The sequence below is a fragment of the Rhopilema esculentum genome, chromosome 16 (genome assembly GCF_057945365.1).
Source record: "Rhopilema esculentum isolate cy_ngs chromosome 16, ASM5794536v1, whole genome shotgun sequence".
Lineage (NCBI taxonomy): Eukaryota > Metazoa > Cnidaria > Scyphozoa > Rhizostomeae > Rhizostomatidae > Rhopilema > Rhopilema esculentum.
This window is the reverse complement of record NC_142830.1, coordinates 9,630,703-9,657,824: the sequence shown is the minus strand read 5'-3', so window position 1 is coordinate 9,657,824 and position 27,122 is coordinate 9,630,703. Positions and strand designations below refer to the sequence as shown.

General features: G+C 36.2%; 1 protein-coding gene across 7 annotated transcripts in view; it reads right to left on the bottom strand.

The window, feature by feature from the left end:
- Positions 1–27,122, bottom strand: part of LOC135681938 (semaphorin-5B) — an 81,442-nt gene that overhangs the window by 14,764 nt on the left and 39,556 nt on the right. For 6 of the 7 annotated variants that reach the window (XM_089112941.1, XM_089112940.1, XM_089112943.1 and 3 more), the window contains 5 exons: positions 22,197–22,354; positions 11,496–11,589; positions 5,677–5,722; positions 2,737–2,796; positions 1,418–1,516 (listed from right to left, as the gene is read on the bottom strand). In XM_089112941.1, the coding sequence (XP_088969067.1) occupies positions 1,418–1,516; positions 2,737–2,796; positions 5,677–5,722; positions 11,496–11,589; positions 22,197–22,354 (457 nt within the window). Of the gene's footprint in view, positions 1–1,417; positions 1,517–2,736; positions 2,797–5,676; positions 5,723–11,495; positions 11,590–22,196; positions 22,355–22,554; positions 26,507–27,122 lie in introns of those variants that run through there. The other variant, XM_065196609.2, reaches the window with a different exon arrangement.

Sequence of the window (27,122 nt, the reverse complement as noted above, 5' to 3'; positions counted from 1 at the left end):
ATTTGTTTCAAAAGGAGCGTTTTCCTAGCCTGTTTGGTAAATATTAGACAAATCTTTTACAGCTAATTCAGTTGGATTAAAATAATAATTTAAGATTTCGGGCCAAAAAGGCCAGTTTCTTCACCAGTGGTTTTTCTTTAAATTTGCTACAATTACATTGCCAACGATAAGAATCAGGAGTCATTCGTGTTATATTTTGATTTATTCTCTTCCAAGTAACAATAAAACCCAAAACAAAAGTCTTTTGAAACAAGGAAAGAATACTTAAATGTTAATCTTCAATGTTTCTGCAATGAAGCGAACGTGGGAAAATCATCCCTAGGAGAGGGTTGACTTATTTTGAATTTGGAATTTGAAAAAGTGAAGCTCTTTATAGGAGATTCAATTAGAAGAGGGGGTGTCTGGCAATTGAAACTTTTTGCCCTTCTCACTTCTTTTAACAATTATTTACCGGAGAGTAGTTACTGGATAATATACTTTTTCTGTCTGAATTATTCACCAGTCTAAGAAACGATATCTCCTTAAAGTCTGACTTAAGTTACAAACAGTTGTGCCATTCAAAACTCTCCATTCTCGAGATCAGCGTTAAACAGACCTTCGTGATCATAACAGTTTCGCGTCAACAGCCTAAAAAATGTCTATGTTTCCCAATTGCGAAAAACTGATCATCGCAAAAAATTCCTTGACTAATTTTGTTACAGTTGGTTTACCCTACAAAAAAAGTTTTGACAATGACAATTAACTTATTTATCAAATATCTGTAGAATACAAATATCTGTACCCTACAAATTATTTTGACAATGTCGATTAACTTATTTATTAAATATCTGTACAATAATTGAACTGACCCTTTAAATTCCATTTACACTTTCTTTTAAAGGTTGAACTTAAAAGAAGACAAAACTTTTTTCTGCAGTTTCCGCTGTTGATTTAACAACCCGTTGAAAACGAAACAAAGTTAATTGAAAATAACTTATTTTCGATAAAAACATAACACCGGGAAATTTGGATCAAAATTATTTAAACATTCGCAATTCGCTTACAGCTCTGGCAGCTCTAAAAGAACTGTAAAACAAAACAGCATCTGCCCTTTAGAGAGAGTCTTCAAGATAGCCTATAAAATCATGATGAAACACGTTCGAAATGTGCAACAAATTGATTGAGTTACGACAAAATTAGCATAGACTCTTTCCCTATCAAATCAAATTCTAAAATATATGAACCAGGCCAAAACAACAATATTCCTTCATTCTCTTGCCCACCTCTGTCAATTTGCAGCATAATTTCTCTATTCTATTTTGCACTTCTTTCAGGTAAAAGAGTCAAAAATTAAAATTTCTAAAAAAGATTTCTCCATGATTTCAAACGTGAGAACTCTATTCTGGCATTAAATTAGAAGTAAAGAAGACAAGCTTACCTTTGTGATGTTATAAACTGGCTCTAATGAATTCGTCCCACAAATGAAAAGTTTATCTTCAAAGGGGATGATTAACTGTACGTAATTTTGACAATCAGTCTATTAGAAAGAAAGCAGAAATTGATTTTGTTGCATCGAAACGTCTGAGAATACAGAAAACCTCTACATGTAAAAATGATGTAATTTTAAACCCCTAGCATCGACATTATGGCTATTGAGTTTTATAGAAAACAAAGAATATGTTTATCCTCTTTCGAAGAAAATGTGAAAATTACACCCAATTCTGGTTTCGAAACGATCTAGAACACTATGCTTTTTAAAGGATTCTTCAAAAATAAACAGGAAATAGAAAGACGAAGGAAAAATCAAGGGAAATGATAATTTTAAAGTAGAATATTTCAAAGAAAATTCAAAAGGTAGAATAGGTACGTTGTTCATGCTCAAGAGATCAATCATAAAAATATGCTACAACTTTTAGGGAACAATTGGCAGTTAGCAAAGCTTGATATATAGGCATCGGCATAGCTTGCTAAAATTATAACAGTGGTATGTCTCAATTATGGGCAAATCTGTCCCTATTTGATTAGGTAAATTCTTATGAGCTAAAATCAGTCCTTGGTTCAGGTTAGGATGAGCTGCCCGATTGCTCCGAGGTCTTCATAGTCAGAGATTATCCAAATTTTCCAGATGATCCAAAAAATGTCCAGAAAAGGCTATTTTTGACTTTTTGTAATATAAAACTAGCTGAAAGTTACACGAAATGGGCAATCGTTAGAGCAAAAAGCATCAGAAAATGACAAAAATGACTGCAGATTTGTCCAGATTTGGATAAAAAGTGGCTCGTACAAAAAAGCAACCTATTTTGTGTTTTTCACAATCAAAATTAGAAAACCTGATTGTTGAAGTTTAGATTCCAACTTCGTCAACATGCCATTTAGATTCCTAAAAATCACAATTCTGGAACTCGAGATTTTCACATTTATACATTTTATTCGTTTTTTCCCAGCTTTATGCTCACATATTTACCTACACCTATTAAAGAAAAAAAAACCACAAAGATGGCTCCAAATATGTTTTTTGCCCATCATTTTAAAATTTGTAATTGTTTCAGGCAGCAAAAGCCTGATTAAATCTGAGCTGAGGTTAGAGTTTTTCATGAGCTATAAAAAGAATGCTGTTTCAGCATCTGTTTCCATGGGTACTTCGAAGCGGTATCTCAATGGAATGACTCTGATTAAGAATAAGTGGAATCCGAATGAGCGAACGCGAATGAAAGAAATGAAAAGTAACTAAAACAAATAAAAACGAAACAGCCTTGCCTTGATGCGGCCTTTGTTGAGACAGCTCTGCATGCTGCTAGACATTCGCCATGAAATATTCTATAAAGAGCAAGAACAAGTAAAACTTCATATCTTTTAGAAATAATTATCTAAATATTTAGCTATTTGAAAATAAAACGATTGGTTTTGTTACTGTTTATGTAGTAAACACCGCTTGCACGTGCCGGTAATGCAACTTCATTGGCAAAATTATTGTGGAGGATTTGCTACAACAAGGGCCATAATTTGAAAAAACTTCCTTAAGAACTCTTGGGTAAAGAGGCCGCACTTTTCCATTGATAGCAAAAGAAACATTGAAATTCATAATGAAAACTTTTGGCTTAAAATCTTTTTAAGCAACAGTCTTAGGCTAAAAAAACTTTGAAAAACTCGTTGTTCGTATAAAGGCCATACAAAATTGCCCACTAAGCACTATTTCTAGGAAGAAATTGCACGTAAAAAATTTTAAGCACCCAAAATAGCTTAGCTGCATTAAGTGATGGTTAATTTCAGCTACTTTAGACAAACAACCGTAACACCCTGAGGAAGGCAGAATGATTTTACTTTCCATTTCTATCACCAGCATTGCTGTCCTTGGGCTGCCCAAGGTAGCTACCCTCGTTGCCCAACCAACTATGATAAGGGCGGCATTTTGTCCTGTTTCGTTCATGTTCTTGTTGATATATACTATACATGCTTTGAAGTGAAAAAAACATTGATAGCTAGCAATTCATAGGTTCAGTAAAGTGATACCCCAAAGCAATACACGGTAGGTGCGCTGAGGTTTGCCCCCTAAGCATACGCTCAAACGTTGGCATCTTTTCCAAGAATCATGGGTTTGGTAGATTATCTGAAAATCCTTGAGAGAATGAATTAATGCCTTTATCAAGTGAAAAGAAATATCTTCATGTTTAATTAGAACAATTAAGCTAGCAGGTGTGTGGCTGGACCCTTACCGAGACACAGTTTGTTTTCGCATAGGGGATTAGTATAAAAGGAAGTCAACTAGTTCGTGGATTTGCCTACGCGATATCTTAGATTGAAAGAATGAGCTCAAAAGGCTTGAAAGGAATAGCAAATTGGACCCTACATCAGAAGGAAAGATAGCTATATTGGATATCCCCCTATACCTTATATTTCAAAACCTCAGCGGCTTCCAGAAGGCAGGAGTGATTTCTTGGTACACCCCATGCTGTTCCATTAGATTTCACGCAAGAAGGGGAGCAAAAAAAGAGGGCAGCTAAGATATAAAGAAAGAGCCATGGGATGAATGTTTCTAAACTCTACAGTTTTGAAGAGCATGATCCTGCTGACCCTCTATTCTAAGCAATTAGAAGAAAGAAGACACGCTGTTAAACAATACAGCGGTGCTAATCTTCTTTAACATTGTTTTGGTCAATATATATTAAGAATGCTTTCACATTAACCCCAGGTTACAGCAAAGTTTTTACACAAACTAAACTTATTCAGAACACAAACTTTTACAAACTTACTCAGAACATTTACACAAACTTAAACCAGCAATTTAGCTCTTATTCTCATTAATCCCTTTCCCAAGAATAAAACTGTAACTCCCTACTGGAATTTTTTATATTATTGTAGTATCAAATGTGGTGATAGTTTATACGAAAATTTGCTGATCTTGGATTTTTGAACTTTGGCATATAAAAATCTTTCAATTAACGCTGTTCATTATATTCTTTAAAAAAAGGCCTGGAAAAATATGGTTAGGATATTCAAAAAACTTAAAAAACAGAAGTCAGAGAATAGATGGAATGGAATAAGCATGGTATCTGCTAACTTAAGCAATCTTCCATCATCGATGTTAAGGTAAAATACAACAAAGGCTTGCCATGAATCACAGATGCGTCCATGAACTGCCTTTCAAGGCATTCTTAGGCAGGGCTATTGACTCTACAAGCATGAGATCATACTTAAATGGATGGATCAGATACCAAACGGAATAATAAGCGAACAATAACATTTAAACAACGAAGAAAAAGGCAAATATTTGAAGAAAACAAAGCAAATAAAAACATTGTCGTCGAGTAAATTCTATCCGGATCCTTGTGCAGAATTTCCTCTTTTTAAACATAACAATAAATAACAACGCTCTGGACTCCTTAGTAAAAATCATCTTAGCAACACTCTTGAAAACATCAATTTCAAATAGTTAATTCACTGCCTATCTTGCAAGTACCAGAGGTTGAAAACCGAGAAAAAGCGGAGTCAAATTGATTGTAGTTGCAAATTGTATTAGAATGACGATGGAACTTGGGGAGGGGAACAAATTAAGTTACTCAAGGATTTTTCCCAAGGCAACCAGCTAACAAGGTGTCCACTGTCTCATTCTTAAAAGCAGTTTTGTCATTACTAAAAATTTACAGGTATGACGTTTATGGTTGATTTCAAAATTAGTGTCTTTCCTGAAATAGGAATACTGACAAACACTCAGATAATAGTGTAAGCTAATTACGAGATTTTAATATTTATGCTTAGATGTCTTTCTTTGTTAAAAATTTGCTACAGGCCCACTGAGAGAGAGATCAAGGAGGGGAATTGCCTCTGGGGCCGTAAGCAAAAAAGGACCCGCTAGAAATTTAACGGTATTTATTCAAAATGCGGCTTTTGATAACATTGTAACTACAAATCATATATGCGCTGGGAAAGTTCAACAATACTTTACGAGTATAAACTAAATGTAAACAAAGAAAATTCTCTGCATTTTAAGTCCATATTAAACATATTTTGGTTTATTGGTTTAGGCAGGAAAGAGACCAAGAATTTAGCCTGCTCCCCAGGGGCGGAATAAAAGTAAAATTACAGTATACGCAAAAGCGAAGACGAAATGAGATCAGTAAACTTAAACATGAACAAGACATTGAATGGTTATTAGGCAAAAAGAGAAGAGAGGCAAATCTATTTGCAAACAATACATACTTTCTTTGAAATGAATGTTTCTGCATCAATAACAAACAGGTAGTTCCTAAAAGAAGATGCATTGATTTAATGAAGTAAATAAAACCTTCTGTTTGTCGCTGTAATTGCAACCGTGATGGAAACATTTTAAATGAAAAATGAAACAAGTACGTGAAGTATATCATCAACGGGTGAATATGACTTAAATATAGTTCTGAAGAATTTTTTATTTCTAAGCAAGTGAGATTAGTTGGCAAAATCGATTTTAAAAATATTTCCTAGAATTGCTATGATATGTGGTAAAGATGAGTCCTCATACAATATTTACGAAGAAGAAGCGCCTGTTGGGAAGAAAATTAGTATTGGTCTAAAAGCATAGCGTTGGTAGACCAGTCCATTCTACACTGCTTTGACTTTCCTCAGTACTAACAATTGTCCTGTGCCAGCACGTATTGTATGGTGGCCTAGTTAGTTTTTCGCTGCTCTGCACTACCCTAGGAGTACCAATGGGTCTTTTGTGCCTTGATTGGAACTCACAATATAAAGCGCTTAAAAACTTGACCAAATAGGCCCACAAAGTCCTAGCGCATAGCTACTATAAAAAGTTGTGGCTCATCACTGAGATCAGGACTATAAGCAAAGTCAGATATTTTACAATAATTTATCGATTTCAAGAGATTGGATATTCGTTAAAACTAATCTCTTCTTTATTGAAATGAATTAATCATACTTTTATATTTTTGAAAATAGATCGTTGATTTGTTGTGCTTTCGAAGTATCAAAAGATTTCAAAATATCACTCTCTATGATATACTAATTTGAAATCCTCTTCCATCAAAATGCAATATATTAGTCCTAGATAACAGTGCCCAGTAGTATTAGAATGATCGAATTATTAGAGGGGTACCATTGGTTGAATGCTTTAGAAACAAACTGATTATAGATTGGAAACAAAGAATTCTTATCATTTTGGAGCTGAACGAGCCCTTCTAAGAAAAATAGTAGTTACAGCCCAGCTATGTCCACCTCCGTATTTAGTTCGATCTCTAGATTCACTGAATAATTTCATACAGGCATTAAAGACATACCTATTTAAATCCTATTACTCTAGGTAAGATTACCCGAGATACCTAATATAGTGAAGCGACTTCAAATATAAATGATATTCAGTAGATTAACTTATAATAATGTCAATAAGGGTTATTTTGTTAAGCGCATAGGATCATGTATATTTTATCAACCAATGTAAATTATACTCAATAGCCTCAATTTTCATGTTAATTATTTTTATGTAAATTTTATGTTGTTTAGCGCCTATAAGCCCTGGGGAAATACGGCGCTATAAAAATGCCTTCCTTATTACTATTATTACCTTACTATGCTAAGCTCAGTATGCCAGCCCGGTAAAAACGAAAGAACAATTTTCAGAGAATGGATATTTTCGAATCTTTTCGTTGACCCACATAAGCCAAGCAGGGCTGTAGCTACCTACAATCTTGGCCAAAAATGCTGAGACACTTGCAAGAAAGGAAGCTACTTACAAATCACCCGCCCCCCTTCCCCTCAAATCAATGTTGTGATTGGATTGGTAACCGATGTAGTAATCCCTACTTATTCCGTAACCATCTTAACCAACATTGACACTGGGGGGAAGGGGGTTTAGGTCACCAGCGCATATAATATGAAGGTATAGCACAAAAATTCCTTTTTTGTTCAAATGTCCCAGCTATTTTTGGCCAGGATTGTAGTGTGGTCAAGTAGGGTTGATATGTCCCATTTGTCGATAAGGTGGATCACCCACACTTAGAAGGCATGAAACTTCTCGTTTTTGCAACAAATATTTTTTCAAAGGGGATTCACATTCCTCTCGGCCCCAAAACGACGGCCATGAAGCCAAGTATAAAAGTGACTGATGCTGGCTGAACTCTTGGTAAAAATTGAGTTTAGATGCAGCTTGAGTTTTATGTCTGTTGCGACAACCATCTAAGCGTTCTTTGAAAATGTTTGCAACATCTTTACATTTTTTCCTTTTACATAAATATCAGTAGATGACAGTTTTTACATTAACCAACAGTCGATTTCAGTGTGGTTGCTACAAGATTAATTATTTTGAGCAGTAGTCAAATTAGATAAGGGGATTTTGGTACACCGTTGAAATAAATATACGCAAAAGTCTAAAGACTTGATACGTGGGAAAGACCGAGAGTATTGCTAAACAAAGTACTAATACACTGGAGGTTTTGCTGAAAAAAACGGATCGGTGAAAGGGAAACCAGAAAAATCTATCCGGATGGATTTTAATTATCCATATTCATTAACAATGATAGATTCTCGCTTATTTTGTATCCTTTATAACTGAATTTAATGAAAACGGATTGACATTCAAGTATGATAAGGAGAAAATGCCAGTGAAAAGTTATTTACAAAAGACATTGGCCTTTTGCCAGAGCCTTCATAACATGGCAGTCACGTGGTTAACGACCCCAAGGGAGACCAGTGAAAGAAATAAAAAAAAAGTGTCACAAGGATACCTGCCTTGTTTTCACAATTTTCTGAGAAGGTTTTCAGTGCTTGAGGTTATCTTTAAAAGACGGAATTTTTTTCTGGACTTAGGCCATTTAATATGAAAGTTGAGCGCTAATGGCTGAAAACATCCTTTGAAAACAGATAAGGTTACTCTCTTTGTACACATTTAATCGAAAACTAACTTTATTCATATGATTACAAAGAACAAGATAAGATGTGCAACGCTTGAGCGTGTCATTATGGAATATATATATAGTGAATATTAATAATGTGTTTGGTTCCTATCTTTTTCCTTATCGTCATCACCTTCGTAACGCCGTCTTTGAATAGATGTTTGGCTGAAAATATTTTCGGAAGCAGGCCTATTTGCCAACCAAATTTGGACATAAAGTAGAGCGTTCCTTTTTGGGAGCTATGCATAAAATAGGTTTGGTTCGTGTAAAGTGTAGCCTAGAAAAATAGATCAGGAATCATAACCAAGCTGGTTCAGGGACTGCGGAGCCTATGATGGACTGGGGGAGATTGTTGGGGATATAAGGCTGTTAGGGCTACACAGGCAACAAGCCAAAAGCAAGACAGGGTTAATTCTATAGTTACAAGTACATTTTGTGAGATTTTCCGTGACTTAGTCTTTTCAACTGTCGTTTTGCAGTCCTTGGGCATATTACATTACCTTCAGGTTAAAATAATAGTAAAAGCTGGATTTGCGCGCAGAAGCACTCTTCTCCGAACAGACGTTTGGTGGTTTATTGGCGTTTCCTCAGATGAATGTGGCTTTAGATGCTGTTTCGTCTAGTATAAATTTCAGTGAGGCAAATGGATCCAGAAAAATAGATTTTTCATTACCTTTATCTTTCAATATCAAAACAATGAATTGTTACAATGAAATATTTTTCAAGAATGTACCAATGCGGCTATTGCCGGTTCGCCTAGCCTTTCGCTGTTTCGCTTAATTTCGCCAAACTTTTTCCCATTTCGCCTAACTTTTCGCCTTTCACCTAACGTATCGCCATTTTTGTGGGCAATAGGATGGCAGACAATGGGATAGGTAATAGGATCCTCAGTTGTTTAAGTTTGCAGCTGCATAAAAAATGTTTAGATAGACATTATTGCAATAGACTTTCACATGGAACTGTCATGTTATCGAAGGTTAATAGCTTATCAAAAAGTTTGAAACTATGTAAGATTTTATCAACCTTTGAAACTAAGTGCGAGACAGGTTGTAGCAGTGCGAGACGAGCCGAGCCCCAAGTGGCCGCTTGACAAACGGAACATCACGAAAACCATAATAAACCATATTCGGATGACAAGCATTAAATTGAATTTGCTTAAAAACTAACAGACCCTGTGATAAAAGGTTATTATTTTCAGATTGAAAGAGCGTGTTTAAGTCACAATAAAAGACATCTCAATGTCAATAAGGAACTGATATGAAAGCAGCTTAAACTTGTCTAATGTGTAACAACAACAGAGGTAAATCGGGAAGGTAAATCCACAGCTTATTTGAGGGAGGGGTACTTGAATAATTCTTAGACTTAGCAGGGACTGGGACAAAACCATGCAGGAGATAGAACGGGCTTGACCATCATAAGGGCAGATTAATCAAAGAGTTGATTTAAGACATCCCTTGAAATGTATGAAAACTTTGTATGCCTAGTAAGGCGTTCTCAATATTTGCCTCAACAGGGCTTAACGTTTGTTGAGCATAAAAATTCAATTTAACATCCAAACGGACAGGCAGAGTCCAGAAAACATTACGGTTCTACGGCTATAAAACGGAGGAAGGTTACCCAACAAAACAGTAGTTTAGAGAAAGGTCACTGCTTTTCTTTTTTCCTGACAAGCGTAAAGAACAGACCATGAATGATTCTATCTAAATTCCAGGTTTAAGAAACTTTCAATCAAATGATACAGAAAAATTCGAGAAAGGCACCTAGGGTAGAATTCGTCTGGGGGAAGGTTGGGGCGTTTTCCAAACTCTTCAATGAGAGCGTCATTGGTGGACTGGCAAGGGATGCTGGGATGCGATTGTGCCCGGCCGCACGTTTCCACTTGCATTCAGCGTTCGCTTACTGTAGGTCGTAGAGAAGAATTTCTTTAGTTTTTTATTAAATACGCTATACCTTCAGTTTTTTGGGTCATGTTTATATTGTTAATGATAATATGAAGAAGCATTTTTTTTACAAAAACATTTTGCCTGGAGCAAACATATTTCTATACGTCATTTCGTTAAGAAGGAAGTGACACATGAGGTTGTTTTCATAAATTTTCATAATAAACATCTAAGAAAAGCATTGATGCATGCCTTGAAAAGCAAGAAAAAATTCTTGCAAATAATCTCTAAATCATCGTTTGGAATTGTTTCAATTTATTTTAAAGGCATAGATTGAATGAACCCAACAATGATGCGATGCAAAAATCTGAGGGAGGTCTCACCGAAAGAAAGTCATTGCTTCTATTAGAAGTAAATAAAGCTGTTGAAATAGTGCCTGGCGCTCAAAATCTTTCGCTGCTAAGCAAAAAATTTGAAAAGTTGCTGAAATATCTGCCTGTAACTTTTCTGGGGAGTTTGCCATCCTTACCCCACAGGCCTGGCTATGAGTATGTGTTATATTGTGGATAAAAAAAGTATATCCTTGTGTTCGAACCTCCGTTGTAGACTTTGCCTTTGTACATCCAGAGGCCAATGGTGGCGCCAGCCACTACGCTTTTGGGGGTAAAACCAACAAAACTTAAGCCACGCCCTTTTTAACCACCAGAAAACGCCCTTTTATCAACAAGGACACACCAATTTTATCCGAAGGGAACGCCTATGACTAACTTTTGTTTGAAAATAGGCCGTTTGAAAATCATAGTATTACATCACAAAAAGTACGGTGTCAAAATATTACCCCTCCCCCAACATTTTCTCATCGAAATTAGACGAAATACAAAATCGATTCTGCTGAGAACTTGGAGGACGTGTCCCCCCAGTCCCCCCCCCCCCCCGTGGCGCCGCTACTGAAGAGGCCATATAAGTGAATCATTGTGACACTCCAATCCAAATTTACATGTTACTTACCTGCCACAACTAGCCTTGCATCTAGTTATGCCATGTGTAGTGTTTTAATAGATAGAAAACGAAAGTGTTTGACCAACGAGCCCTTAAAACTATCAAAACTGTCAACATAATCCAATTAATTTAACCCAGATTATTTAATTAAGCGGCATATATGATTAAAATAATCATAAAAAAGAAAATTCGTTTAAACAGTATATTATAACTCTTTATCTCAAGTTGCATAAGAAAATGAAATTTAAAAAAGAACCCCTACCTTGCCCCAACTATGAGGTTTTTGTTAGCTTCATCGACGACCACTTTTGAGTAGTGCCTGGTTTCTGGGTGGTAGAATTCTACCATTTTGTAAACTGAAAAAAAACAAAGAAGAAAAATTGAATACAACAAAAAACACATACAGCTTTTGGACACCAATAGGTTTTTGAAACAAGAATTTTTTCTTTTATATATCAGAAAATTGGTTTTCCGCAGGATTTCCTGATAAACATGTCTGGGTTTCTATATTTCTATAATTTTGTTTATTTTTTCAACTAACAAATGTCGTTCACAGGTGTATGCATGCAAAGTAATAAATGAATAAAATGGCATTTCTTTGCTTAGAATTTTGATGGTGACGTTTGAAAACTACTTTTGCAATTTATTGTAATAACTCTTTGTGAGTTGTGGATAAAAAATACAACTATCTAGAGCAACGAAAATGCCTTTTATGATACTTCCAAGCTGTTTGTTTAAAGAAGGATACGCTGTTTGTTTAAAAAAGGATGCAACAATATTGCGTTAAGAAAAACAATCGTTTTCTCTTTGTTTATAAGGAAGTGACACGTAAGAAACAGAAATAAACAATTCTATACGAGAGAAACATTGTTCACAGTGCTTTATCTGCAACATTGCCGCTTTTTATGGAAATATGAGGAAACCAATCAAGTTCAATTCTTGAGAATTGAGATGCCGTTATTTTGGTGTTTCCGGTAATGTCTTATGGTAGACGGTATCAAATCTCTTTGAATTTACACTCATCGACGTTCAGATAGCAATCATTTGTGTTTGACATGAGAAATATCAGTGTGCAGTAATCAAAACCGAACTGGATTTTATTTATTAGCTTTCTAGAGTCAAGCAATTCGTATACCGTAAATTCTCTTTTTAGCCCCCCCGGGGGGGGCTTATTGTTTTTCAGCACTTTAAAGGGGGGCTTATAAAAGAGGGGGGCTAAATTGAGAGAGGGGGCTTAATAAATATTTTGTAATAGAAAACCATTGATAGTGGTAAAATTTGTTGTTATTTGTGAAATAAAAACATCAAAGCAGCCTTCTATATCAATAATATTGTCATCGTCATCGTCAACAATTATTAACTCTGGAGACACGGTGTGAATTTTGATTTGATGCGAAGAATTGAACGACCAATGAATGAAATGAAAATCTCTGTTTTTTGTCCAGTTTACTTATTTCAGGATCAGTGAAAATTTGGAGGGGGCTAGATTGAAAGGGGATTAATTCAATTTTTCCTTCTGAAAAGGGGGGCTAATAAGAGAGAGGGGGCTTAATTGAGAGAGGGGCTAAAAAGGGAATTTAAGGTACCTGGTTTAAACCAGTTTCACAAATATCCTTGATACAGGGGGCAGAACAGATATTAATATAGTTTGTCACCACCGAATAGTAATTGTGGTTAAAGTCATCGGGAATAAGTAGATCGTTTCAAAAATATAGGAGGGTTATGCATTTCTAGATAGAAAATTCATTTGCTTTATAATATTTTATAAAGCAAATGAATTTTACTTTAATTCATTTGTATTTTACTTTATAATATCAAAAGCACTACACACTACAAGGTACGATAATAACGGCCGCAAAGAGAAGCTACGTCTACTGAGAGTTTACATACAATGAACCAATTTTCCGAAGAAACACCAAGCACGTAGTTGTTTAGGAGACGAACCAGCATGTTTCGAAGGTCCGTTGACTTCCAAAATTGTGAATCATATGCACACACGCAGCTAAAACCGATATGTTTTGCACATTCAACAATTTGTTGTGTGGCACTTATGGGAATAAGCCAGTATCAACCCAAAAGACGAAGAAAATTTCGAGAAAAGGGTTTCACAAGAGTGTTAAAAGGTTCAGGAGAAGGCTGTTTTGTTTATAATATGCAACTATGACATAAACTTATTTGATCAATGTTGCGAACAGCCTTGAGATGCAAATTTTGTCCAAAAGCCTTTGCCCTGATGCGCAGGCTCATATGATGCACTTTCTCATTGGCTCAGACAAATGAATAAAGTTATGGCCCTAAAGAAAAGGAATCTAGACTCGTCTCCCAACTAGTAGCCTGCGTACAGACAGCACGCTACCAGCTACAAATCGTGGGCAAAACTTGAAAAGTGGTTTTGAACGTTAGATACAGACCATAATTCCTCTTTTATGTTTATTTTCAGTTGCACCTAAAACATAGCGAATACTTAATGTAATTAATGTCACCATTTCCCCTGCCCATACCACCATGACGGACCCCCTCTAACATGTCCAGTTAAGGACAAATGCAAACCCATACGTGAAGAAGATAAGATTTGCTGAAAATTTGATTAACTTGATCCCAATCGCAGCAACGCCAGTCACGATGGTGTTGTTCCGTTCCTTTATCAGTACGCAACAAAGTTGAACACAGCAAATGCAGTTGAGATGGCGATAAAACAATGAATTGGCTTATGTGCACCGAGGGGCGAATCACTCTAAGAAAATCTCGTACACCTTTCGTGAAAATCCTATTGTTTTATCTGAAAATCCCCAGAAATCCTTTTGTTTTAGGCAAAATCCCGTACGCTATTTGCAAGAGTGAATCGCCCCTCGATGTGCACTGGCCTAATTTAAATGCAAACTAAATTCAAGGACGTTTACATTACTGATTTATAGCTGAACAGAGATAATATTATCAGGTCGCTGTTGCCCTGTCTGTCTAAGCCAGGATCAGCTAACTCAAATTGTTGAAATTGGGATTATCGGTGCGATTTCAAACAATTGAATATTTAACGTTTTAACAAAAAATCAAAATCACGTTCTGGGCACCATCAGGCACGCGATATATTCAATTCAAGGACGTGATAGACACAGTAGGGGTGGCACGCAGACGTGACGCAGACTATAGCACACCAACGGTTGTTGAAAAAGGAGTTTGTAGTGGAAAGGAACGACATCCCATTACTTAAATGATGACACACCTTCGGTTTACTTTGGAAAATTTTGAGCACGTATCCAATCCACTTTTCTGTTTAACAAAAAATATTTTGGTGTACGATCTGATCCTCCATCAAGGCGAATCTTCGGATAGACAATGAGTTGATAATTTGTTGTGCTTGGTTAACAGATCACATTGAATTTGGTTAGACCTGAGTGGTAGGAAACGTTCTACAAACACTTTTCATAATTGAAACTGTATAATACTACCCTATGGTAATGTAAAATTTTGTAACTTAGATATAAGGGGGTGTGGACATGGACATGACATGGACACAAATAGGAGGATGAAACGGGAGGATGAAAATACTCTCCAATACTCTCTAAGGCCGTCGCCCCCCCCCCCCGCCATCATTAATTATCAAAATGAACTTTATTTCCATTTATAATAGTGTACTGAATTCGAAGCAATATTCAACACCACCCCCCCCCCCCCACAATATGAATTTCGTTCTGACAACAGTTTTTTCAGTGCCCTCTCAGACAGTTTTATTCAGGCCTTTTTGGCCTAAAAAGAAGTGTTTCAGCAGACCATTACCGAGACAAAATCTACAACCGCACTTCCAAAAACCTTGGTTGGATTATGCACGAACTTAAATCTGCTATCAAAGGCAGGTGGCATGCAGTGTATGAAGTAAATATAATCCCTCTAAGTATTGTGCTATCATGAAAATGAACCTCCATCCGTTTATGAATCATGCATACATTAAGGAATATACAATAGTATAGCAAACTGTTTTGATTTTTACACTTAAGCTAAAATGAAAGCATTCCAAAGAAATGAGCCGTTAGGAAGTAAATACCTCAGTCCTTGCTTTCATGCTGAGCTGCTTTTTGCAGGTTTTTAGAGAAAAGTTTATAAATAGACGTTCTTTTATATAAATGTAACACAAATAATATCCAAAGACTCGAGAAATTTAAATTTTTCCTCTCACAACGACTTTATACCTTTTACCACAAGGTGAACCCAACAAAAACTGGAATCGAACCACATACACTATATGTACAAAGAATATTTAAAAAAACCTACATGTGATGGTGGATGACTGGTCAATGGATGACTGACCCCTTCGTATTAAAATATTCTTATGAAGAAAACATATAAAATTATGATAAAGGAAATGCGTAATTCCACGTTACGTGAAAGACCAACAAGAAGCAAGTACATTGAATTCAAAACTTTAAAGCGGGTACAATTTCGGACAATAAACTCCTGTGAAAATATTTTCGGACATATTTTTGGAATTTCAGACAAATGAATCTTAAACCAATTGCTGACCAGTCATCAACATGTATAAAGCAAAACCATGTCAGGTTATTGATTCACATGAACTTTTGAGAAACTTGTACGAAACTCTGAATACAGAAAATGTGGTTGTGTGAAGAAACTCTCATTACCTAACTTTCATTCGCAAATAGCAAACTATCTACAACAGTTGAACAGGAATAATGTTTTTTAATCGTCGTAAAAATCACTTACATCGCAAGCGTCATTTTAAAGTAGTTTTTTAAGGTTGTGAGTAATCAATACAGGGAACATCAGGGAACGACTTGACCATATAAGACGAGAATGGCAACGTTAGGAAACTATGTTATATTTTATACTCTACCCAGCTAAGCTCTGATTGACCAGTCAAGACTTGGAGATTTTACTGGCAAAATGTTGTTTCTTGAGGCACTGGGGCAGATATTTTTTGGTGGTTTAAAAGAAGTAGTCGGCTGATTCCACTGGTGCCCAAATTGAGGGGAAACAATTTGAAATAGTCCAATTGAAATGCAAACCCATAAAAAGATAAATAGATTTGCTCAGCTTTACAAAGATCGGGTAGGTTGGGACAACTTTTATAAAGCAATGAAGAAATTACAGTTATGGTGCTAGCTACAGTTTGTTTATTTGAAGTCTGATATGTGACTGAAACCAACCTTTGAAACAAATACCAACACCTTCAAAAACAGTTTTTTGATGCAAGAAAGCCTGCTACATTCATGGGCGCCAGCACTTAACCGCTAAACCCTGATTTTATCAACATGGTAAGCAGACAAGGCTTTAGGTTGACGTTTGCAACAATTAGTGGGACAACGAACGCATTGAAGGCTAAGTACCAATGATATATGTAGTTTCATTGTTCCACGCGAGAAGCTACCTTCGTTTAAGATCGTGTCATTAGTTAAGTAGAATTAAATTAATTGATCATGATAACGATTACAAAAACACGAAAAATCAACAATCCTTAAATGCAAGAAGCAGGACTTTGGGTCAAACGCGTGTGCAGCTTAATTGCAGAGGTTAAACACTGTCTCGCCCAATTGCAGTTCTAGATTTCAGCTCATATCTCGTATGATCTAATTGCCTATATTCTTACTGAAATTTCTTGTTAGGTTTTCATGAATTTATCAGCATTCTTCAGTACGATATATTGCTAATGATTCAAAACCAGATTCTTTCTATTCTAAGGCTCCTCTTTTATACTTTCTATTTCGTTTTTGTTCCGTACCTTAATTTCAGAATGGCCAACAATTTTTTCAACCAAAACAACATCGAAAGCGTAAAAGTTACCTGATTTTTTCAAACGACAGTCTCACTATTTCTTAAAAGCCTTGTTTCTTCGACGAGAGCTGTCTGAGATGCATTAATTAACAAAAAATCGTTGAATTGAAACTCATGTAAAAGCTCAGACTAAGGATCCTTTTCAAGAAAGAATTCTTCGATGGACGTCTGCAAATACAGTAGAAACCCGCATAAAAGAACCTGTTTTTATAAGAAATTTAATTTTTCAAACCCTATAATTAAGAACCCTCAAAAGGCTAAAATTTCGAAAGGGTTTTTAGAATGGTATCTTTACACCCTATTCACTTTGGCAAATTAAACCAGCTCAGAGTAAATTATGTTATGGTATGTTGCATTCTAATTGGACAATCTAACAACACGAATAAATTTGATTGGTTGAAATTTACATCAAAAACAAAGCTGGTATAAGTGTGTCTGTTAGAATTCTTGCGGTGGAAAACATTGTTAATATCTGCAAGGCCTGTACGTATATAAGAACCTTGTTAAGAACCTTTTAGACTGGAATTCCGAATAGCAGCCTGTTAATTAAGAACCTATTCAGGCTGCTAGATAAAACCTGGGTTCTTCTTTGCAGGTTTCTATTGTACTAAATATTGACTCTTCATTTCAGCTTTGCGCTACACATTTCAGTTTCTTATTCATAGATAGTTCAAAACTCGAAAGGGGCATAGGAACCTACACGGAGGCTGGCAGGAACAACAAATTTTACATTACCGGTAAATTAGTCTGGTCTCAAGTACTGACAAGCACTTGGCCTCGAAACTGGCTTCGAAAGGTTGAACTCCTATATCTTTTTGGTAACGTGTTATTTGAGTGACGCCTGTTTAGAGGAAGCACGCGCAAACATGTTAATATATTTAGCGTTCATTTGTACGAAAGAAAAGGTTACTCTTTGTTTACAAGGTAATAAGAGGTCGCCTTTAAAATAAGCGGTCCCGTTTCTTTAGACAAAACCTATAGAAATCGCATAAGAGAACTAACCAGAAATGGACATGAACCGTTTTCTTGTATGTTCGCCATGTAAAATTTTCATCGGATAAGGTGACGCCGCCTTGTGTCGTGCCAAATACCCAACGCGGAGTGCAATTAATAATGTCTTTGTCATATAATTTTGCGGTTATTTAAAGTCTTAAAGTGAATGGCCAGAGCTTCAAAACCTGATGCTTATGATAACCATCAGTTCGCTTCAATTAAGGCATGCGCACACAAAAAATTTTGATCAAAAAATTTAGTTGGTTGATGATCAGATTCAGTTCTATTTTTGGCATCACATGAAACGCTTGGTGGTCTCCACTTTTAACTTGAGTTCTCAGCAATTTTGCGGTGCCAGACTTCAAATCTTGATACGAGAGAATGCCCCCCCCCCCTTGTGTGTGTGATTTTAAAAAGATTGTCAGTTCACCAAAGGATATCAGAGACCAAAGTAAGACTACTCGAGGATGCCAACAGAAACCTTTTCCCATCTCCGAAAAGCTAATACGCTTCCCAAAAGCAGTTACCACATTCCAAATCCCTGTTTCATTGACATCGAAACGAAAAAGTCTTATGTCATTCATAAGTTCGTTACCATTCTTCCCTCCAATCACTAGCCTGTGAAACTGAATCGAATAACACAGGCTAATACCATTCAGTTCCAGTAGTTTCAAGACACTCTCCAATTGCAAACCCAGATCTGTATTTTAGTTCCGAGAGAAGCTTCCCCAAAATCGATCTTTAATTGAAAAATTTGAAAATTATTCACTAGTCCGAAACTTAATTCAAAAGGAAAACGCTGTTTCTTTACACTGAATTTCTAATAGTAATAAAACTTGGTATAATCCTACCTCGAGTAATAAATTTGCAGATTAAAATTATGCTTATTGTATTTCATAACACTTGCCATTCAGAAAAAAATTATATTGGAAATTTGCTTATATTAAGACTGACTTAATTGAATTATCATTACATTTCCTTTCTGAAATTAGGTATACTGTGTTCCACTTTATACAACAATAAGAGTAAAACGGAAAAGTGTCCCGACAACAAAGGGCTGAGTTCAAGTAAGACTGAGGAAATTTATGCCAACAGATATTCACAATATATTGAATTTATAATGTTCCGACAACAAACAAACAGCTAAGAACGTAGCTAGGTGGTGTCTGATACGTAACAGGGTCCGCGCCAAAGAGGAGCTTGGGAGCCACGCCCCCACTTTTCTTGCTAGCTATAAGTATTAAAATCTATCTTTCAAGTATTAAATAGGTAGCCCCCTTTCTGCCTCCACTCACTTTAGAATCGGTGGCGCAGGCCCTGCGTACAGTAGACCAGGGCGGTCGCGAAGATCGAGAGTGAAGCTCCGAGTAGCGACTTGAAATCCTCCTGCTCTAAACACAAAAGCGCGTAAACCTCGGATAATATAGTCATCAAGTTTCTTCCATACATTGACAAAACAGTAATCTATAAATAAGTTACCTATGGTAGCTTGGGTAAACATATAGAAAAAACGACCTAAAATATGGGAGGTATTGATCTGATAAGCACCATGGGGGTGGTCGTCCCTCCCTGCACTCGCATAATTTACCGTTTATTTCCCTTTTTGCTGTCGCTTGGCTCATTTTCTTGGCGCTTCTCTCCCTTACAGTTTGAGTGCGGGCGTCGTTATCTTTTTAAACTACAGAGAAGAAGGCGAGCTTGCAACTCAGAAAACCTAAAAACAACCCCAAGGTAAAAGCACCTCTTTTCTGATTCTATAACTCACCAAAAAGCAATAAAATATTAGCCGACAAGAGAATGTTTTCAATCAGTTCATGAAAGATAGTCTTTTAGAAAAGATTTCAAATGCCATAAATTGTAAGCTTTAATTCCCTAAGAGGATCTTTTAGTCGTTGTCTTAAATAAAAACAACAAGATCTTTTTGTCACAGTTTGTACACAATGCAGCTAGCGTAAACACGCGAAAAGAACAAAAGAACGCGAGACTGCTTAATTTAGTACACAACAACAGAAATGCTGGAACATTATGCAAAAAAAGGATTTCACTGCCAGGCACCGCGGAGCAGGACATCAGCTTCAGCGAAACTTTTTGCGACAAATTCAAAATATTTAGAGGTAAAACATAATTAAAGCCTCTCTTTATTTGGTCCTAGCCTCACCCCCTTACGTTTTTAGACCTTCCTTTTTTCTCAACGCTCCGAAATGCCTGACAGGGTTCAATAAAACGGTTTTCTGGTCACTAAACGGTTTTCTGGTCTCTCCTACTATCCTTCATTTTAAAGCAAAGTTCTCCCTTGCTTTGAGGCCATTGAATTCTACACCATTTAGGTAATAATGTTTGCAATTTAGCTTAAAAATGTAAGGGTAAATCAAATCTTGATAACACCTAATATCAAAATAATATGTCGAAGTCACGAACGCCCAAAGATCGCAAGGGTCGCCAAACACCGGGAACCTTTAAAAAAGTACAAATGTATTATGGAGGCAAAAGAGAACAAATATCTTGCATAATTCTATCAGCCATGCTGGCTTCTTACTTTCGACGTTCTATCAGCTTGATGGGCTCCATAATGCCTGGGCAGTAGAAAAAACTAAAACGGTTCTGTCACAGTTTTTGGCTAAGAGTTCTGAGTGATCAGGTTGCATAACTTGTTCTTCCGTGCAGCTTATTTTACGAAAAGGCTTTGAAAAGAGGCAGCAGATGCTAGATATTACCAGTATTTGGTAGTTTGCTTTTATGCGAAGAAGCATACGAATAAATACAACAGCAAAACTGGAAGGCAACCTTGTAGCTAGCTGTATTTATACGTCTGTGGTTTCCTGATGTTTACCAACAAAGCAAACCTGCGTGGGTGCTACTCGTTTCTAAAAAAACTAACCCAAAAGAAGGGCTGAAGCCTTGAGTCAACCACTTGTGTTTTTTTATGATTAATTGAAATCTGAGAACAAAAAGCCAGTTTCTCATATATGGGGCCGCGATACGATCGTCAAAGTGGAGAGGCCTCAGAACTGGATAAGATTGGCATACAAATTTTTGCTAGGAATGAAAGCATACCTGACAAAAAAGAGCGAGGGCCATGCATGCACCACCTCCCCTCTCCACACGCTAGGCGCGACAAAAACTTTGAAAAGCTTGAATCTTGTTTTTGATACTGCTAACACTTGCAAAACAACACTTGAATCTTGAATCTACACTTGCAAGGTACAGATTTAACCATTTAATGAAAAACCAAGTATTACTGAGGTCTGGTTGTGCATGATGCATCTTCATTCTTTGGAACCAAAATCAAACGACCACGATCTTATGATGCATGCTTATGTTCTTTGCTGACGTGCAGATGGCATCGAGCAGCTTATCATGTAAGGCCATAAAGTAGACTCGATGCATAAAACAAAAGTTGTCGGGTAGCATTGCCCCAAATTAATAACTTACAAACACAGATATCAAATTACATCGGCTGAGTTCTAATGGCTGGATGGTTATTGCATAAAGACTTTTTCAAAAGAACAAATTTCAGCATCTGTCTTGGATGAACGCTTTTGACGTACGTAATTTTCTGGCATCAATTACATGCTTTTGAAAAACAAAATAAAATTGAAGCTACTACTGTGGAACGAACTTTCAAACTTCACCTTATTGTCCGAAATTTCCAAAGAAATTTTATTAGGAATTGAAGAAGAATTGCGTTGTTTAAAATGAACCTCCAGAGTATTTTGTAATATTTCTACTATTTGGTTGAAAGTAAACAAAGAATTTTACCTGCAATGAAGTCCATAATAATAAGATATTGATCTACTTGCTTCAAGCAAAATATATCCACACCACAACAAAATAAAGATATGAAAATCAGTTGGCATGATATACGAAATGATAATATGAATTTTGATTGAACAGAAACAGTATTTTGCTTAGCATGTCTCAAATTCTACAGAGACATTATTTTGCTCAGAAGTATCTATAAAAGAATATTTTTAGATTGATGCACGTGTCTTTCACGTAAGGTGTGTGTAGGGGCTCCGTTATATCAACAGAGGCAACAATGTCGTGTAAGCGGGACGAAACATAGATATGCGTTTGAGTTTTCCTTTTGAGAAATCAGATCAGACAAATGCCTAGATAGCTTACTAGGAAGATAGTTGATAATTGAATAAAAAAACGGACAAAATTACAAGATCAATATACTCACCCTTGACCATTTTATTGAATTCGGTGAATCGATTGTATTGAGGAACACAGGAACTGCCATCCACATTGCATGGGCTCAGAATTATTAGCCAAATCCCGGTTAATATCCAGCAAACGTTCGCCATTTGTGGTCGGCAAAAGTCCATACTTAACTGCTTCCTGTGACAGAATTAACAGTGCTTTAGGCTACGATTATTTCGTTACCAGCATTGAACAAATATTTTCAATCCAATGCCAACAGTGGTCAAAGAATTTTACTGAATCCGAGAATCAGAGCTGTCCTTTTGACTTTTTTGTCTTCAGTTGAAATGAATACAGCGATATGTGCTTTGATTTCTACAAAAATTTATTTAACGTACTTCTGTAATTTTCGTCATAAACTGAAGACAAACATTGCGAACAGCCCTCTTGATCGCAAGTCGCGGCTGACAACGTATTCCCCTTGCTAGCAGCTTTATTGTTGACGATTTCTATTGAATCCAATGGTTCTTTCTTTGCTTACAAAGGACAGCAAGGGGGTTTGAAGACAGAGCAGGTTATTCACAAAGCTCAAGTGAATCATATCAGCACAAAGAGCTATAAAGCAGAAGTTGGCAGCATTTCATGTAAAGAAACCTTTCCCCTTATCATCAAAGCCAGTTTCCTAACTGGACAGTGCGATCTGAATATGACACTATCTATCTAGCTGTGTAGTGGACCCAATAAAAAGCATCCAATCAACGAACCCAATTTAGAGGTTTGGCAGCGTGGCGGGACAGAGAAGGGCGGCGCAAAATCTGGCGGCGCAAAATCTGGCGGCGCAAAATCTGATGGCGCAAAATCTGGCGGCGCAAAATCTGGTGGCGCAAAATCTCGCGGCGCAAAATCTCGCGGCGTAAGAAGAGGCGTGGCCAAAATGGCATTACTTTGCAAAAACATTTCACCTCGATTTTCAGTCAAGTCTATTTCGCCGCAAGATGCCTTTACATAACATTTCATCTTTTTCAAAGGGGCTTTTTGTCTTTTTTCTCTATTTATATCAATTTGTTCTCCGTGGTCACATTTGTTATCTCTTATACCTCGTCAGTTTTTCCCATCTCGTATTTGTTAACAGTACGCATTTTGGAAGTAAAATTCCAGAACATAACACTATACTTATCTATTTTGCTGAGTTTTATTGACGTTGCCGTACCGAATACAAATTGATTGTCCTCGCTCTAGCGTGGATCCCGCCCTGCTCAAGTTGGCAATAAATGTCATTAGCAATTGCCAGGGGGATTATAAGGAGTAGGTCGCATATGCATTTATAGAGTACCGAAATGTGATGTCATCAAAAATCTATTTTTAGAATTTCTTAAATTTGGCCGCATAATCTGAAAGAATGACATAAAATACCCCTCAGTGTGCAAAATTAGCTAGATATGTTCCAAATTGGGCGAGATATGGCCAACGAAAGATTTCAAGTTTGCTAAGAGATTACTGTTATTCTGGCCTGGTTCTTAAAATTATGAACCAAGACCAAATTACAGAGGTTTGATGGGACAAGAGCCTGTGCTCAAGTGGCCATATCTCAGCCAATTCTTGATGCCTTTAACTGATTTGCATATTTAGAGGTACTTCGTGATGCTCTTTCAGGTTCTGGGATCAAAATTCAGAAATTCTAAAAATAAATTTTTATGACGTCATCACTTCGGCTGGACCAGAGAGGAACACTGTAGTGATTAAACAAATTGGTTTGTATAGAACTTATTTAAGGGAGGGGGGCAATAAGAATGTCTGATAATTCACATGCAAGACACTGTTGTTGGGAAACAATTCAGGGCTTAGAGAGCTTTGTTGGGAAATAATTGAGCACGTACTTCTCTAGGAACCGCAATGCATGTGCCAAGAATCAAATAATTGTTTAGTGGCGAAATTTCGTTTTATTAACTTATAATAATAGATCTTGAGCCGGGCATTTCTTTCTCAGTCAAAACCAATGTATCTAAGACATATCAAGCACTGGGCTGCTGAAAGATAAGTTTGGAACAACAGTGAAACGGTATTAAATGAAAGTTAAGCTGAATTTTGCAAGGCCTTTGTGAGATTTGTCAGGCTCCATCTAATATATGTATTGAAGTAAATTAATGTGTACTTGAAACATATATATGTAAACAGTTGAATTTGAAATAAAACTGAACTTAACTGAAAGTACCGAAAATTAATCTTAAATGTCTGGTTTAAATTTGGGTCTTATTTGGCCATCTATGGAAAAAATGTATTAAAGTATTAGGGCGGAATCATTCTAAACGACTTGAGGATCATTGTAAAGCGAATATTTTCTTTCTTTGATAAGGACACCAAAATTCCTAAGCCCAAACCAATTTGAACATATTCAGCACGTTTTTTTTATTTCTTATATGTTGGTGCACATCCCACCTCCAACATTATTAACGGCCCTATAAAAAGAATTGATGCAACTTCAATTGAATTGGCCTTCATGATTGTTCTCAACTAATTGAGCCAAGATATGACATTCCTTGCTTACATAGAACTAGCGCCTGTCTGTTAACTGTTTGCAAAATACCTTCTTTCTAATCCATAGTAACTAATGGGAGCATCACTTCTTTCCAGACACGTTATGTCAGGCATAGTTTCTCCTTTTTGTTCCCTAGGATACCTACAAACATCATAAAGCTCTTTCCTCATATGAAGATTCATCAATCAACTTCTCTATTTGCGTTTTAGCCCGTTACCTGAAAACCTTACACAGCCATTTTATTCACCAAAGTTTCAAATTCCAGGATGATTTAATAGTGTCGGAAATCAATATGTAAACTTTTTAAATCCATTTTGTGCATCATTTCGGTATTGAAGTTTTGCTCAAACATCAAATCTTAGCAATTTAATATTCAAAGAAAAGAAAAGTCCTTTTACAATAATATCTAGGGAGATTGCTTGGTGAACCAGGAGGATTACATTAATGTGTTGATATGCAACGACTATCTCTCGTTACAAACAAATAGAGCCTAGAATTAGATCTGGAGGGATGTTTCAAGGTTTGAGAAGTTACTGTTCGCTAACGCACTTTATAAATACATGCAAAAATAACCATTGTTTCATGTCAATGCTCAAGACTTTGAAAAATAAGAATTCACCTAATGAGAGGAAAATTGAGGTCTATATTCAGAAAGATAATTTCTCGATAGGCGATTGATGAAATCAAATACGATTTTCTCCTTGAGAGCCAATCTGTTTTTGATAGAATGAAGAACCTACAAAAAAGAGTCCAGAGTGGATACAAAATCATTGTGAACGTAAAGTGAACATTGCCTTTTCATCCCGGTGATAGCCTGATTTTCGGTATGCTATATTTCATATTTGCTCAGTACTAGAACTCATAAGGATGCCGGTAGAATACTTTGGTCAGGATCTTTCAGTTTCGGTAATCAACAGCCTTAAATAATTTTACCACATTTTTTGATGTTACTATGCAGACGAACAAGGCTGGCACCATCATTTCAATAACTTATGACAAAACTACCAAGCCAACCTATGACGTTCTATATAGCTCAAGAATGATAACAGGTTTTAGGTAGAAATACTCTTTTTCAAAAAATCAAATAACTTCTTAATTTATGTCCTCCAAGATATCAAACAATAATATTTATTCTCGGTTAACCATGTTTGATAATTCAATCTGCACTCATTGCTCGCCAAAAAGAAAGGATCTCAAGTGGTTGGTTTTGCCTTTCGAAAACAAAAAAAATTCTTATTAAAAAACTGGAATTTAAACAAACATTCGAATCAAGGTAAGCAGTCGATTAAGATGAAAATATTATTAAGAGGCAATGGCGCCATCTTATAAAATTTCAAAATTTCGTTAGGCAAGACCACCGCAGGTACGACTGAGACGAATTGTTACCGTAGAACTGGCGCCTTTAGCGACACAAAGAAAACAGGTTTCCAAAGAACATTATCACGATGCAAAGCACTGATCACAGATAGAATGCTGATTGTTCATTACCTACATACATATATGCCTTACTCTAATAATATATATCCTTCAGAACGCTGATGCTCAAATTTGAAAATCATTTAGGGCATATTAATCAAGTGCAAAAGTTAAACTTGATTTCAACACTTGACTGAGAAGCAAATAGTCCCTCTCGCCTCCAAGTCATATTTTATCAACAGAGAATGAGGAAAAGAAATGATAGAGAAAGAAAGGAAAAAGAAAGAAGGGAAGAAAGAAAATGAGAGCAAAAGAAAGGAAAATGAAAAAAAGGAAACATGAAAACGCAATAAAGGAACAAGAGGAAACTAAAAGAGGAAAAAGAAATGAGAAAAATGCAATAATGGAAAGGAAAGAAAGAAAGAAAGAAAGAAAGAAAGAAATAGAAAGGAAAAAAGATGGAAAGGAAAAGAGACAAAACGAAGTTAATAAGGAGAAATTAAAAATGAGAAAAGAAAAGAAAGGAAATGAGAACAAATGAAAGGAAAGGGAAGGGAAGGGAAGGGAAGGGAAGGGAAGGGAAGGGAAGAGAAGGGAAGGAAAGGGAAGAAAAGGTTTACATATTACTTTGAAAAGTCACGATCAATTCCTACAATTTGCACTACCACTTTGAGCTGCAAGTAACGTAGGGCGTTCTTTTAAAATTGAGAAATTTTCAATCAGAAGAAATCTTAATGAAATTCTATTTTTACTTAAAATTCGCTGCAGCGTGCTTAAAGAAAATGTACTGTAATTCAAAATCAGCGCACTTCAAAATTTATCGGGCTTTAATGCTTATGTATTTGTAAGCTGGAACGATAAAAGAAAAAACATAATTGATGCCATAGCTTTTGTTGCACCCTTATACCTTTATTTGTCTTTTTGGAAGTCAAAGTAACTGATTTTCTGGACAAACAAAACAGCGCAGCGGGCAGCACCAGTAGCAGCATGGTCACTAGCAACGATTCATTTTGA